The following is a 13,530-nucleotide window of genomic DNA, read 5'->3' as shown; positions in this document are numbered from 1 at the left end:
CAGATCATGAAAAATCACTGTCTTAATAGAGAGAAAACAGAAAAATATGTGCATGTGTATTCTAAGTCAAAATATGACTGTAATGGGAAATCTTTGTAGAATACCCCAAAATGAATGTGCAATTAGGCAATTTACTTTCTAAATGAGATTTATAGAAAGTTGCTTGCATTTTCTGCAGCAACAACTTAAAACAAGTTTTGACTCAGTAGTTTGTTTCATCAGTGGATTTATGTCTGTTGGGAATAGAACTATTTGAAATAGATTTTTAAACAAATCCTGTATTTGTCCCTTAACAAAGAATTTGTGGTGTCTATATATACATACATGCATAGATACACACATGTGTGTGCAGATTGTTTCCTTTTTGGGGTGAGTTAGTATTAGTAGGTAAGACAAGATAAATTCTAAAAAACAGTATCTTAATAAATTTCCTAATTAAGTCTTCTTCCAGGACACAAGGATATATTATACAGCATTCAAATGGTTTACATGGACTAAAACAAAATAGGAAGGGAGTTGTTAGGTAAGTGCTGATAGCTCTGTACTGCTATGGATTTGAAAAGTTTTGAATCATAGACCATGAAATTAAATATGAGTTGATGGATACATGTTCATGTTATATTTAATAAGCTGATTAGAACACAATTACAGCACCTTTGTATCTACAATCTTAATTCTTCCCTTCCTACTAGTTAAACTGCCAAAACATTTAGTTAATTTTCCTTCAGAGGAACACAGTGTGTAGAGAAAAGATAAGGTATACTGACTGGAAGCTTGAGCCGTGCACTGTCACTGAGGCAGTCTGTAAAAGGAACATCTGGCAGTGACCCCCTCGTGGTGTGACTCCACAACGGTAGGAAGAGCTGGCCCCTCAAGGTATACTGGAAAACAATTTTCTTTTGTGCGTTTATAGCTCTTTAGAAAGGAAATATTGATTTAATGAACAATGGGATTTTGCCCATTTTTAAAGCTAAGAGAATACATTTTTTTTGTGTTTAGCATTACATAATGATTAGAAATAGATTCGTTAAAAAAGAAAAAGATTTGTTTTATGAATCTGTGGTTAAAGTTCAAAGAGAATAAAAACCTGAAATCACAGTCTGAATTTCAAAGATTTTTGGTTAACTATTACACCATTGGAATTTTAAAATGTTTGGCCAGCTGTTGTTGGTGACTGTCATGTATATCAAAGTAGAGAATGGAGCCCCGGGGGGGGTTGACATCAGCGGGACATTTGGTGTCAGTGTGGGGAGAAGGTCCAGCTCTGTTTAGCTAGTGCAGAGTAAACTGTGTTCTTTGGTTTTGACAATAATTATGGAAAACATCAATTCCCTCAATCTGCATAGCATGAAGACAAACTGAGAGAGGTCTCTTTGTCCACAAAGGAAGGGGAAGTAGGAAGCTAATTCACCTTTAAAGGTGTAGTAATGTTTTGGAAGCTAGTCAGTGATAAATCCTCAGGGGCTGGTGAATTGCAGCTCAGGGTGGTCTCATTCTGAAATCCACGTTGTTCCCATTTGGCTATCCTGTTTCTTAACACATTTATTTCATTGAAACAGATTCTGCATCTTCTTTTTTAAATGGGGAGTAGCCAATTTAGCACAGTTGTCTGGATTTCTGGGTTAGTAATAAAGTTAACTAAAAATTCAAGACACTCCGTCAAACCTGAATTTCTAGTAAACGATGGATAGTTTTCTTTCCTTTTTTTTCTTTTTAGTATATATATTCCAAGTTTTAAATCAGTCATATTTAAATGTTTATTTGAAATTCAGTTTTAACTTGGCATCTTGTGTCTTACCTGAATGACAGCATCTGAGAATTAAATGGCACACAGCTCTGTGGAATTGTGTGCTTAAGAGAGACCCAGACGGGGAATATTGAGATTTGCCTGTCAAGGAAGGAAGCTCTGGTGATTTGGGCTATCTGTGGACTTCATTCTTGAGGACGACATGCCAGTTGCTCTCGAGAGATCTGCATGATGGTCGTACATCTCGTGACTCCTCTCATTTCAGCCTCCATCTATTTTCCTAGCCCGAATGTGTGACAACTCACAGTGTCCTAGTAATAAGAGTTGGCATTGCGGCTTAGGTCCGCGTTGCAGGCGTTCCCCCACCCTGTCGTTTCATGGACTCTAAAACCATTGCTCCACTGCGCAGCGCTATGATAATTCTATAGCATTGCCCTCATTCCATAGAAAAAAGTCAGGAGAAAGGATTAGAGATCTGCCCATGGTAGAGTGGACTGGGCAGTTGTGACCTTGGCTTCTGAACCATGACTTAAGATTTGTTCTTTAATGTAAAACTACCATTCATGGCTAACATTACTGAAGCCACAGGCGGAGCATCTGTGAGGAAATTAAGTACTGTTACAGCTAACATCATCTATGCTGGTAATACTAAACACAAAAATGATTTTTATTAACTACCTTGCAAAAGTGGACACATCTCTGTGCTATTTCCTATTCCTTTTTCCTTTTGATTCATTCCTTTTGATATGGGTGTCTCTGTCCTTAAATACACGGCCTCCCTTATTGCTATGTTTTTCTTTATGATTGGAAATGAGTTAGAAGCAGTATTTTCCAGCTTTAACGGTGACTTCCAGAAACTGTGATACTTTGCACAGCTTGTGTGACCCTATTTCAATAACCTGCTTATGCACCGTAAGAATAGCCCATCAATGTCTTTAATATGACACCCCCACCCATAATCTTGAGCAACTACTTTCCGTGTGGGGAGGTGCTGGTCGCAGAGTCCCCTTAGCAGGGAATAGGGATAAACCTTACACAGATGGGTAGTTTCTCTGGGAGCCTGATCTCATAGTTTTTGGTATCAGATATCAAGGTATGCAGGTCTCTTAATGGGCACGTGGGCAAGCAGCACAGTGAGGATCTCAGGCATTATCCAGCTGCAAGACGAGCCCACCCTCAGCTATGCTAAGGGTAATCGGTTTTGTGGTGTGGGGTGAAATTTCCAGCGTAGGCTTCTCAGATGCATTTAAAAGTGCTCTACCTCACACAGTGTTGCAGACATGAAGCTGATACGCCTAGAAACCTCTTCTTAGATGATGCTGAGCCTCCTAGAACGAAAGGTTATCTTCCTTTGGAAACCCGAGTTCAAAGCATGTAGAATTGGAGAGGAATCAGCAGTTTTGTAGTTTGCAGTGTCCTTTGGCACTTTCCACATCCTGGAAACTTTCCCTCGGCCATGAGGTTCTCCTATCGCGCCTCTCGCGTCCTTCAGCCCATCTCTACTCCACGTCATACGCGTTCTAAACAGTGATGGCCGTCTTGCTTCCCGTTCTTCTGTTTCAGCTTTACCTTTTAGTTTATGCCCGGCATCCTCAGTGTAGACATGAGCAGGCCATGATAGAAGACCTTAGCTCCTTCCCTCCTATGTGCTTTCAAGAAGAAGAGACAATGTTTAGAAGATTTGCAGTGCCTCACTTCCATTTTTATTACATTGCTTACCATATTCTGCAGTGCAACCATGCCAACCTGGTCACTGCACCCAACACACCTAGTGGTTTATTGTTCGTCCATGTGCTCTTGCCCTGTCTGATGATGCGTATCTAAGACTTCTGTTGTCCTGCTAGGACTCCACCATTTCTCCATGCCCACGGCACTCTGTCCTGATACTCTTTGTGGAATCTGTTTTCATTTAGCTTTGCTTTATTACTTACTTAGCCCTTATTAGATACTCGATACATGTTTGAATGAGTAAACTGGAATGTTAATTAAAGCTCCTCCAGTTTATTAGGGGGACAGAAGAGCCTAATTTATAATAGAAACATTGGAATTAAAATTAATCAGCAGCATAATCAAATAATGGTAATAACAATTAAGATTATATGCTGTCCCTTAAGTACAAGGTTGGATGTTGCAGTTTGATACGGAAGGATTAACAAGTGATGGGAGAAACTTGTTGATCATTTGGTGGTAGAGAGTAACTTGATTGCTAAGGTAAAGAAGGCTTCTTTTAAGCTGTAAACTCCCTTTGTATTTTTTTAATTCGAGGATACTGTTACAGTACAGTGGGAATAACTCTAAGTGTAAGTTGCTGTTTTTATTTTAGTGTGATCACCAGTATGTCATTTACCTGACTATAACTTTCTACTCAAAATCTCTCCATGAATTCCTAAAAGTTGATGATTTTTTAACATTTGAGTATAAGTTATATTTAAAAAGTGATTATAGCAGCTGTGACCCTCACAATGTAACAATGCTAATGAGAGAGGTTCCTTTTTTTGATATATATATATATACATACATATATATATATATATATATATATATATATATATATATTAGAGGCTGTGTCATAGCCACCCCCATCACCAGCTGTCCTGAAACTCACTATGTAGACCAGCAGGCTGACTTGAGGTCACAGAGATCGTCCTGCCTCTGTTGCCAAAGTGCTGGCATTAAATGAGTGTGCTACTATACACCTGGCCTACTAGAAACCTTTGGAATATAACTGGTGGAGCAGCTTGGGATCCTGGGCAGTGGTTAGGGCAGCAGACGTGTGAAAGCTGGTCTCTTTCTAGTTGAGTGTGTGCTCACAGGTAGCCCACGAGCTTTGTGTTTCGCCCATCCATCACGCACACACTCGCTCACTCTTAGACTCACGAGAGTCGGTTGGCGTGGAGTTCTAGTTGTGGATGCCCAGCCCTGCTTCTAGACTTTTCAGTTTAGAAAGCCCACATTCTTTTCCCTAAATATTAGAATGAAATAGATTGCGGAAAGACGAGGAGAGGAGAGGAGACAAGGAGGGTCCTTCCCGCTCACTTGAAGAAATAGAAGTAGGCCAGGGGTCAGCCGGATCAAATGTGGGTGTAGACTCCTCACGCTGCAGTTTCTCACAGAAATAGCATGCCATATTTGGCCATGACATATTTGGGAAGAGAAAACCTACAGGGTAGCCAGACTCTCTTTCCTCCCAGATCTAGGTGTGTCCCCATCCAATGAGAGCTGAGCTAGCGACAGTATAGTGCTATCTACTCACTGTAGAATGGCGCCTCTTGGATACTCCCAGGTCTGAAGGTCCTACCGTACGTCTGAGTGTCCTGACGAGGAAGGACTTAGAAAAGGGACCTCGAAGGCTATGAAGGTCAACTTGGGGCTGTTGGACTCTGATATCTGGGCTGTGGGCTCTAGTGGGCAGTGCACACTCTGAGTGGGCAGAATCTCTGCCTTGGGTACTCTTGTAGAAAGGGTGTGATCGATGACTAAGGAGGAAGTATTTCTGGAGTATTCTGGCCAGGCAACTTTTGCCCAGGCTGTGGGTGGTGGGGTGGGGTGTGTGTGTGGGAAGGGTAGAACTATGTATGAATGAAAGTGTTCTTTAAGAGGACTGGATCTCTAGGCTTCCAAGCTATGATCCAGAGTTCTGAATACAAAGATACAAAGCCTGATTTGCCAGTGAATAAGTACTAGGTTGCTTAATTGCACATAAAAAAATAGACAACTGGACTTTTCAACTTCACTAGATTTATTTTTAAATTTTATAACTTACAAAATAGTGTCATTGAATTGGGATTTAATACCTTTTTTCGTAGAGCTTCTAATTTCTCACTCATGTAGTTTCTTTCTAACTTATTTAAAATAGCTGTTCTTATATGGGTGGTAGCATTGTTAGAGGGAACCTGATTAAAGGAAGTGTATTTTTATGTAGCACTAGTCCCGGTTCACTTTCCCAGTATACTAGAGGCAAGAGGAAAGCTGGGAATTGACCTCTTAGGTAAATCATCTTGCAACTCAGAGTCCTTAGATTATTAAATCTAGAGGTAGGAATATAATTACACATCACAAAAATTCATCCCATGCAGCTTTGCATAAAAAATTATCTTTCTGATTGGTCTCACGTTAATATGCAATTGTAGTTTTTACAGTAATTTAGAGGAAGAAAGAACCAATTCCGAGTAAAAGGGAATACTTGATTAGTCTATTGTATAAGAGCAATAAAAGCTAATTTACTGTTATATTACACAATATTGAAAGCTGCAAGAAATTCTCTCAGTTCTTTATTCATTAATTATGCTATATTGTAGCAGTATTAGTATCAATTATAGATGAGTTTTATGGAAGGCTTTTAAGTTGACATCTCTGAGTTGTATTTTGCCTCATGCAAATATCTTTGACATATTTTCTGCCCGATTGTTGAAGGGTAAATGAAGTGTTTAAGGCGGACTGGATGAATCAGTCACCGTAGTTTCTCTAGACAAACTCTTGTGGAAACTGTCTTTGGAATCAACGATCTCCTTAGTAACAAGTTTTAGCTGTTGGAAATACATAGTGTACTTTTACAAGTTTTTCACCTATTGATAAAAAGTAGTCCTTCTTACTTTGTCTATTACGATAGCTTATGGGAGTTTGTTTTGTTTTGTTTTTTATTATTAATTTGGAGGTTTTACTCTGCCCAGAGTTCCTCAGTTTTGTTCATAGGCAAGTAATCCACCTTTGCTAAAATTCAGGCAGGAAGTATATGTGACATGTTGAAGATGATAATTCTACCTGAGCGCTTCAGAGCGTTTTGGCGGTCCTTGTTCTGTACGTGCACAGTCATGGTTTAGAAGTACATTTGGTTTTGCATCTGTGAATTCAGCCTAGCCTTGTGCTGTGTAGGTAGATATAGATAGAATATTAAATCCAACATTATGATGGGAGTTGACAAATCAATATTGTGATCTTCAGTTTTTGGAAAGTGGTGACATTATTAGTTCTGAGGCTGCATTAGTTTCCCAGCCTCTGTAACAGAGCACCGCAGACTAATGGCTTCAGCCTACCTGGCTAGAGACGGGAAGATTTTCTGGAAAGTCTCTCTCCTTGGCTTTGACTCTAATGACCTTGGTTTTCACCTGCACTGTCAGGTTTCTCTGCATGTGCCTGCGTCCTAATATTGCTTACGATTAAGATCCCCCTTCCTTACATTATTTTACCTTAATTCACCGTTTGAAGACCTTATCTCCAATACAGTCACCTTCTGAGGCAGGAGGAGTTAGGATTTCGACTGACGCAGGAAGCCTTTTTAAACTTTGTCTTTCCCTCTTTGGATGGTACAAACGAGAACGTTCACTTGCCAGGCTGTTGATAGGAGAAAGGAATACCAGCTGCTCTGTTATCTGTCTGGTTCCATGATACATCTTCCAAGCTTGGTCTTGAGCACTCACATCCTCAAACTCAAGCGTGCTGGGCTGGCCTTCCTCACCTCGGGTAGATAGCTGTTTCTTTGCTCCCTTCTGGGCCTCTCGGTACGGGTCCTGGCCCTGTGCCTGGTGCAGGGCTGGGTTAGTGCTTGCTGAAACATGGTGGTACTCCCTGCACACTGCTCCTGCAGAAGACATCGTGGAGTTTGCTGAAGGCAAAGGCTTTTTAGTCTAATATGGGAAAGTTAAATCGTTCAGAAAGCATTCTTTGATGACAAACCAGCTCATATGTGCCCTAGATTGAGAAAGTCTTAGAAAAAAATTTGACATTGTATTCCTGTTTGGCTTTTAGTGACACTCGAGAATATTGCAGGTGCCCAGCAACTGGGAGAAATTGTGATAGCTGCAATACCCTTTTCAGGCGCATCTGTTTCAGAGGGCACTGTTACAACAAGCATACTACATGCACTTCCCATCAAGGGTTTCTTTCTTCCTTTTTCTTTTCTTTTCCACTAGCAAATGCGATGTAGGCTGAGTGTTAAGTTAATCATAGGCAAACAGAAGTGCTGTAGGGACTCACTACCTTTCAGGTCTCTTGAATGTAGAAATTTGGTGACAGTTGCACAGCAGTTCAGCTTGGAAGCCATAGCTCTCCTCCCTTTAAGACCTTCTACCTGAGAGCAGATCACCCCCCACAGGGTCCACTGTGTCTGTCACAGTCTGCATAGTTGGTGGCCATGTGGACTGTAGCCTTTGCCAGTTTGTCATCCATCTGGTAGACCTGAGCTTGACTTGTGAGTCTCGTTTAGCATGTTTCCTATACCCATGATTCCTATACTCATGATTTAGGGGAACAATTTCCAAGTTATTTGAGGGGTAGTAGGATAAATTAGGGAACCTGGTTCTCTCTCGGGGTTGGGGGGGCATTAACAGGTTCACCTTTGTGGTTTAGTTAGTGTTCCTTTGTGCTCCTAGACAATCACATGATGGGAACAAATGCCTGTATTTGGCAGAATGCTTTGCTCAGTACTCACATCAGCTCCTGTAATCACTGTAGGCTTTGCTGGGAGTGTCAGGGTCTGGTTTGGATTTGCCTTGTTGTGTTTCAGTTTTAACATATTGGATCGCTGGGGATTTCAGATGTATGAGGGTACAATTTTGATCCCAAGTTATGAGAATACTTATGAGTACTATTTAGACTTTTTAAATCTAGAGTAAAAAATCCGTACCGAGAGATAAGTAGTTGAATTAATGGTTAAATATAAATAACTGCTTTTTAAAAGCCTTGGTTCATTGGTTTCATTTCTGTCTGGATTTTTGTGACTGTCTGAGTATTTCATCATTTCGATGACAGTGGGTTTTTACTTCCCTGTCAACCAAAAGAGGATTTCGTTAATTGAACACACTGTAAGCTTTTAAAATGTGGGCTCTATTTGAATGAATGAGTTAAGGGTATCTAATAGTAATTTGGTGGAATGTGACTAAGTTGAAATCAGTCATATCAATTGGACCTTTGTGGTGTATTTGTGTCTTGATTTAGGTTGGTTGAAGACTTTCAATGACTACTTTAGAGACAAGACTCAGTATATTTTTAATAACATGGTCCTAAAGCTGAAAGAAGACTCAAGCAGGAAGTTTATGTGGTCTGAGATCTCTTACCTTTCAAAATGGTGGGATATTATAGATATTCCGAAGAAGGAAGCTGTTAAAAGGTTTGTCTCAACACTTTTTTTTAATTTAGTAATACTGAAAATCTGTAACAAATGTGGAGTTTTAAGAAGGTGAACTCTCAGCGTTATAGCTGATTTAGTTGATTTCACATCTTGTTTGCATTGATTTTGGCTCATCCTAAGACAGGGAAGCAAAGCCTCTTCACTGAAATCCTTGCGCTTACCCCCTGTCCTAGAAGTGGCTTTCAGAACGACCACTGCCCAGTTGTCTCAACATGCATGGGACATGTCTCTGCCTCTTTTCATCCTTGGAATTTTTGAAAACCATGGCCAGCATGTCTGAAAAATAATTTGTTTTCTTCTTTTTGACAATAATTTTCTCATATGAACAAAGGTTTTTGGTTTTGTCTTGGTGGCTTGACTCGTAATCCTTTTTACTGATTTGTAGGGATGGATCTTCCTAAGATTTTATTTTCTTATTAGTTCATGGCATGCAGACTAACCTTTATATAGTCAAATTATCAGTCTGTTTTCTTTGGTTGTTGCGTCTGCTTCCAGAGTTAGGTCTTCCTCAACCCACAGTTTAGGTAAATAGTTCATTTTTTTTTAATCTACTACGTTAGTATTTTTTTTTTTACTCCTTAGTTAAAAATAACCCATACTTAACGATTTAAAAGTTGGTGATTGGGATGACTCTCTGATCCAAGTGCGTTTGTTTTGAAGAGTGAGGCAGTATCAGGGATTATTTGTTTACTGTCCCCATATGGCTCTTGGTCACGTAGTCACAGTCTGGACACTGGCAGTCGTAACTGATAGTCCTCTTCTGTCCAGGGCACTGGCTCACTGAGGGTCGCGGTGCTTCACAGGACAGGACTGGCGGCCCAGGCTGCCCACCTGCTGAGCCCTTTGTACGCGTGGTGCTTTTCTGAGTTTTCTCAAAGCTCTTTTTATTATTTATTTTTATTTTATATGCATTGGTGTTTTGCCTGCATGTACGTCTGTGTGAGGTTGTCGGAACTTGGAGTTACAGACAGCTGTGAGCTGCCTTGTGGGTGGTGGACATTGAACCCGGCCGGGTCTTCTGGAAAAGCAGTCAGTGTCTTTAACTGCTGAGCCACCTCTCCAGCCCACCTCTCTGAGTTTTAACTGTCCATCTTTTTATACTGTTAGAAAGTGTCATGTTCAATGTACTAAAATATTCCCCGGCTTGGGTTTTCTGATCTGTTTCATGGATTTGGATGACATTTGTCTAAAATTATCGGAGTTTTATAATGTTTCAAAAACTGACAGTTTAAATCTTGTCTTTCTATATTGAAAAACCTTTTAATGAGTAACAATTTAATTTTCCCAAAGGGTTTTAGAATTAATTTACATTCTTTTCTACCTCATCAAGAAGTATCTTTAGATTTTAATAGGTTGACATGAACACTTAAAGATAATTTGAGGGATATTGATGACTATCATATTCATTGGGGAGTATTTTTTTCTCACTGGTACCAGGGGAGGGATTCAGGCTTCAAGGACAGGGACTAAATAAACCGGGCAGCTACCATGGTCATAGGAGAAGCCACCCTTCCTCCATAGACAAGTGCTGCCATAGCAACCAGGGTTGACAGGATCCAGTTAACACAGAGAATCTACAATCTGCAATTCCAAAGTGTTATATAATGTATCTTGCCTTTCTAACCTGAAATATTAGCAATGCTTTAGATTAACATCATGCTCTCTCTCCCTCACACACAGAGTGAGTGGGGGAGAACAGACAGACAGACAGAGAGACAGAGGTGTGTGTATACACAGAGAGGAAGGGAGAGAAGGAGAGAGAGAACGCCAAGCAGTATTCTGATTACACAGATGAGATCTATCCACCCTTTGGTATCTTTAAAAATTTGAACTCATAAAATTACAGAGAGCTGATGAGTGTTTTCTTTATTGTCAGCTCTTAAGAACTAAGACTGAAGAAGATCTGTTTATATCTTACTCATTGACCTATTTTCTAAAGAGTAAGAGAAATTTTATTGAAATTGCTTAAATTCGATGAATTCATCCCACCTGGAGTTATTTTTGTTTTCAAAATTATTTATCTAATTTTTAAAATTCATTGTTAAAATTAGACTGATGAAAGCTTTTTTATTATTTTCATTGTGTTTTGCCAGTGCTCACAACACCCAGAATGACTTTGTAGCTTGCGGGGCTTACCCTCGTTCTTTTCTGCTCTCTCTTCATTCCTCCTCCTTATTTGCCCACACAAGAGCCCTGGAAAGGAGACCCAGGAAAGGACCAGCCCAGTTTGTCTGTGGAGCTTCAGTTGGTTAAGAGTTGCATACATGTTAAATCTGTCAGCTTATTTGTACCAGATCTGGAGCATGCTCCTGGATGTGGGTGTCAGGAGGGGGACAGAGCATAGCTACTGTGCCATTGTGGCAAGTGTGTTTTCTGAGGTGTGAGGCTGTGCGGAGGATATGCGTGATATGCCTCGCATCGTGATGGACTGAGGGCGCCGGTCGGTATCCTCGTGTGCTGCCCTGCAGGACTGGCTTCAGCTCGGAACGTCATTGCCTTCACCTACTGCTCACGGGCACTAGATTGTATGAAGGCATTGCAAGTTCTTTCACTAATCGAATCAATCATCACTTTGGAGCAAATTTTATTTTCTTATATTGATATGTTTTGTTTGTTTGTTTGTGTATGTGTTGTGTGTGCACATGCGGAGATCAGAGGAAAACTGTGGGGACTGGTTCTGTCCGCCATGGTTCCCGGAGATTGAACTTAGGTCGCCAGGCTTAACAGTGAGCATCTTTGCACGCTGAACCGTCTCCCCGGCCCAAATTCTCATTTCTAAAGCAAGCGTGCATAGCAGAACTGGCGGTATTTCTTGCTACTGTTCTCTTGCCTGCTTCCTTTGTCTCCTTTTTGCTTGATCCTTTTGCTCACTCCTTCATCCGTCTGTCCGTCTGTCGCTCTGTCCCTCCTCCCACCCACATACTAGGCAGTCCTGAAAGTCAGCTATAGGGCAGGGACCAAACAGCTCTGGGAACTTCCAGACTATTGATTTTTTTCATAAGAGTCAGCCGTCTCAGCACTGAGATGGGTTTCCTTAAGTGACTAGTGTGTTAGCGTGTTAGCGTGTTGCTGTTGCTGCCACTTCGTCGTTGTCTCGTTTTACTGACAGGCAGCCAGTTTGGAACGGTGTGTGTGGAAAGAATGAGTGTGGTGGCCAGGCTGCCCGGGTTCAAATCCTGACAATTTTCATTATTTTGGGCAAGTTACTTAATTTTTCTGTGTTGCAGCGTATTTGCCATATGGAGTTAACATTGGGGTCTGTGCTGTTGGATTTTTATTAATTTTTCTGTTCTGAATCATATTTGTCAAATGGAGTTAACATTAGACCTGTTCTGTTGGATTTTTATGAGAACCGAATTAGCATAGATATGATGCTTGGCACATTGTATTTTTACTTTTGTAGAGCTGAGATTCGAACCCAGGTCCTCTCACATACTAGACAAGTGCTCTGCTACACACACCTGTGCATCCCTAGCCCGACAGACTTTAAACATTCCTAGTAAATATTAGTGGTTTCTAGTTTTGTAACTTTATTTTCCACTTAGACTATTTTTCTTGGGTACTTTATGCAACTTTTAGTTTTGAAGTCATCTTGCAAGCATTCATCTTTTAATAGGAAGTTAATTATAAATTTATGTTTCTGTTCTATCTTTTAAAAGCTTGCTTATGTAATGCTTCATTGAAGATTTTCTTTTTTACCCTGTGCTCAGATGCTTTTTAGTATTTAAAAACATAAAATTCTAAGTTCTCGTCAAGTTACCTATCTAGGTTCCTGTAACTTTTTATTGTATTCCATGTGTAGCCTGACTTCATCAACATGTGTGTGTGCAGTCGTCATGTGTGTGTGTGCAGTCCTCATGTGTGTGCAGTCGTCACGTGTGTGCAGTTGTCACGTGTGTGCAGTCGTCACGTGTGTGCAGTCGTCACGTGTGTGCAGTCGTCATGTGTGTGTGTGTGCAGTCGTCATGTGTGTGCAGTCTTCATGTGTGTGCAGTCCTCATGTGTGTGCAGTCCTCATGTGTGTGTGTGCAGTCCTCATGTGTGTGTGTGTGCAGTCTTCATGTGTGTGTGCAGTCCTCATGTGTGTGCAGTCTTCACGTGTGTGCAGTCTTCATGTGTGTGTGCAGTCCTCATGTGTGTGTGTGTGTGTGCAGTTTTCATGTGTGTGTGCAGTCCTCATGTGTGTGCAGTCTTCATGTGTGTGTGCAGTCCTCATGTGTGTGCAGTCCTCATGTGTGTGCAGTCCTCATGTGTGTGTGTGCAGTCTTCATGTGTGTGTGTGCAGTCGTCATGTGTGTGTGTGCTCCTGTGTGTGTGCAGTCATCATGTGTGTGTGTGCAGTCTTCATGTGTGTGCAGTCCTCATGTGTGTGCAGTCCTCGTGTGTGTGTGCAGTCACGTGTGTGCAGTCGTCACGTGTGTGCAGCCCTCAGCTGGACACTGCTGTAGTCCATTTGTCTTAGAGCCCCGCTGTCTGACTCCTTAGCTAGCCTCTTTTTTCGTGTTCCTCGGTGTTCCTCTTGCCTCCGGGAGCTCCTTCTCAAGGCACCCACCCCATCCCCAGTTCTCTGTAGAACCTACCTCTTCCTCACTGTGAATGCTTTGCCTAAACTTTAATTGTGTATGATTGTCAGAAGGCCAAGTATTCATGCTCATTT

General features: G+C 41.0%; 1 protein-coding gene across 1 annotated transcript in view; it reads left to right on the top strand.

The window, feature by feature from the left end:
* Positions 1 to 13,530, top strand: part of Man2a1 (mannosidase alpha class 2A member 1) — a 156,337-nt gene that overhangs the window by 28,044 nt on the left and 114,763 nt on the right. Inside the window, exon 4 of the mRNA XM_005077169.4 lies at positions 8,681 to 8,852. Coding sequence (XP_005077226.1) covers positions 8,681 to 8,852 — 172 coding nt within the window. The remainder of the gene's footprint in view (positions 1 to 8,680; positions 8,853 to 13,530) is intronic.

Source organism: Mesocricetus auratus, unplaced genomic scaffold, assembly GCF_017639785.1.
Source record: "Mesocricetus auratus isolate SY011 unplaced genomic scaffold, BCM_Maur_2.0 Super-Scaffold_100010, whole genome shotgun sequence".
Classification (NCBI taxonomy): domain Eukaryota; kingdom Metazoa; phylum Chordata; class Mammalia; order Rodentia; family Cricetidae; genus Mesocricetus; species Mesocricetus auratus.
This window is presented reverse-complemented; position numbering and strand designations above follow the sequence as displayed.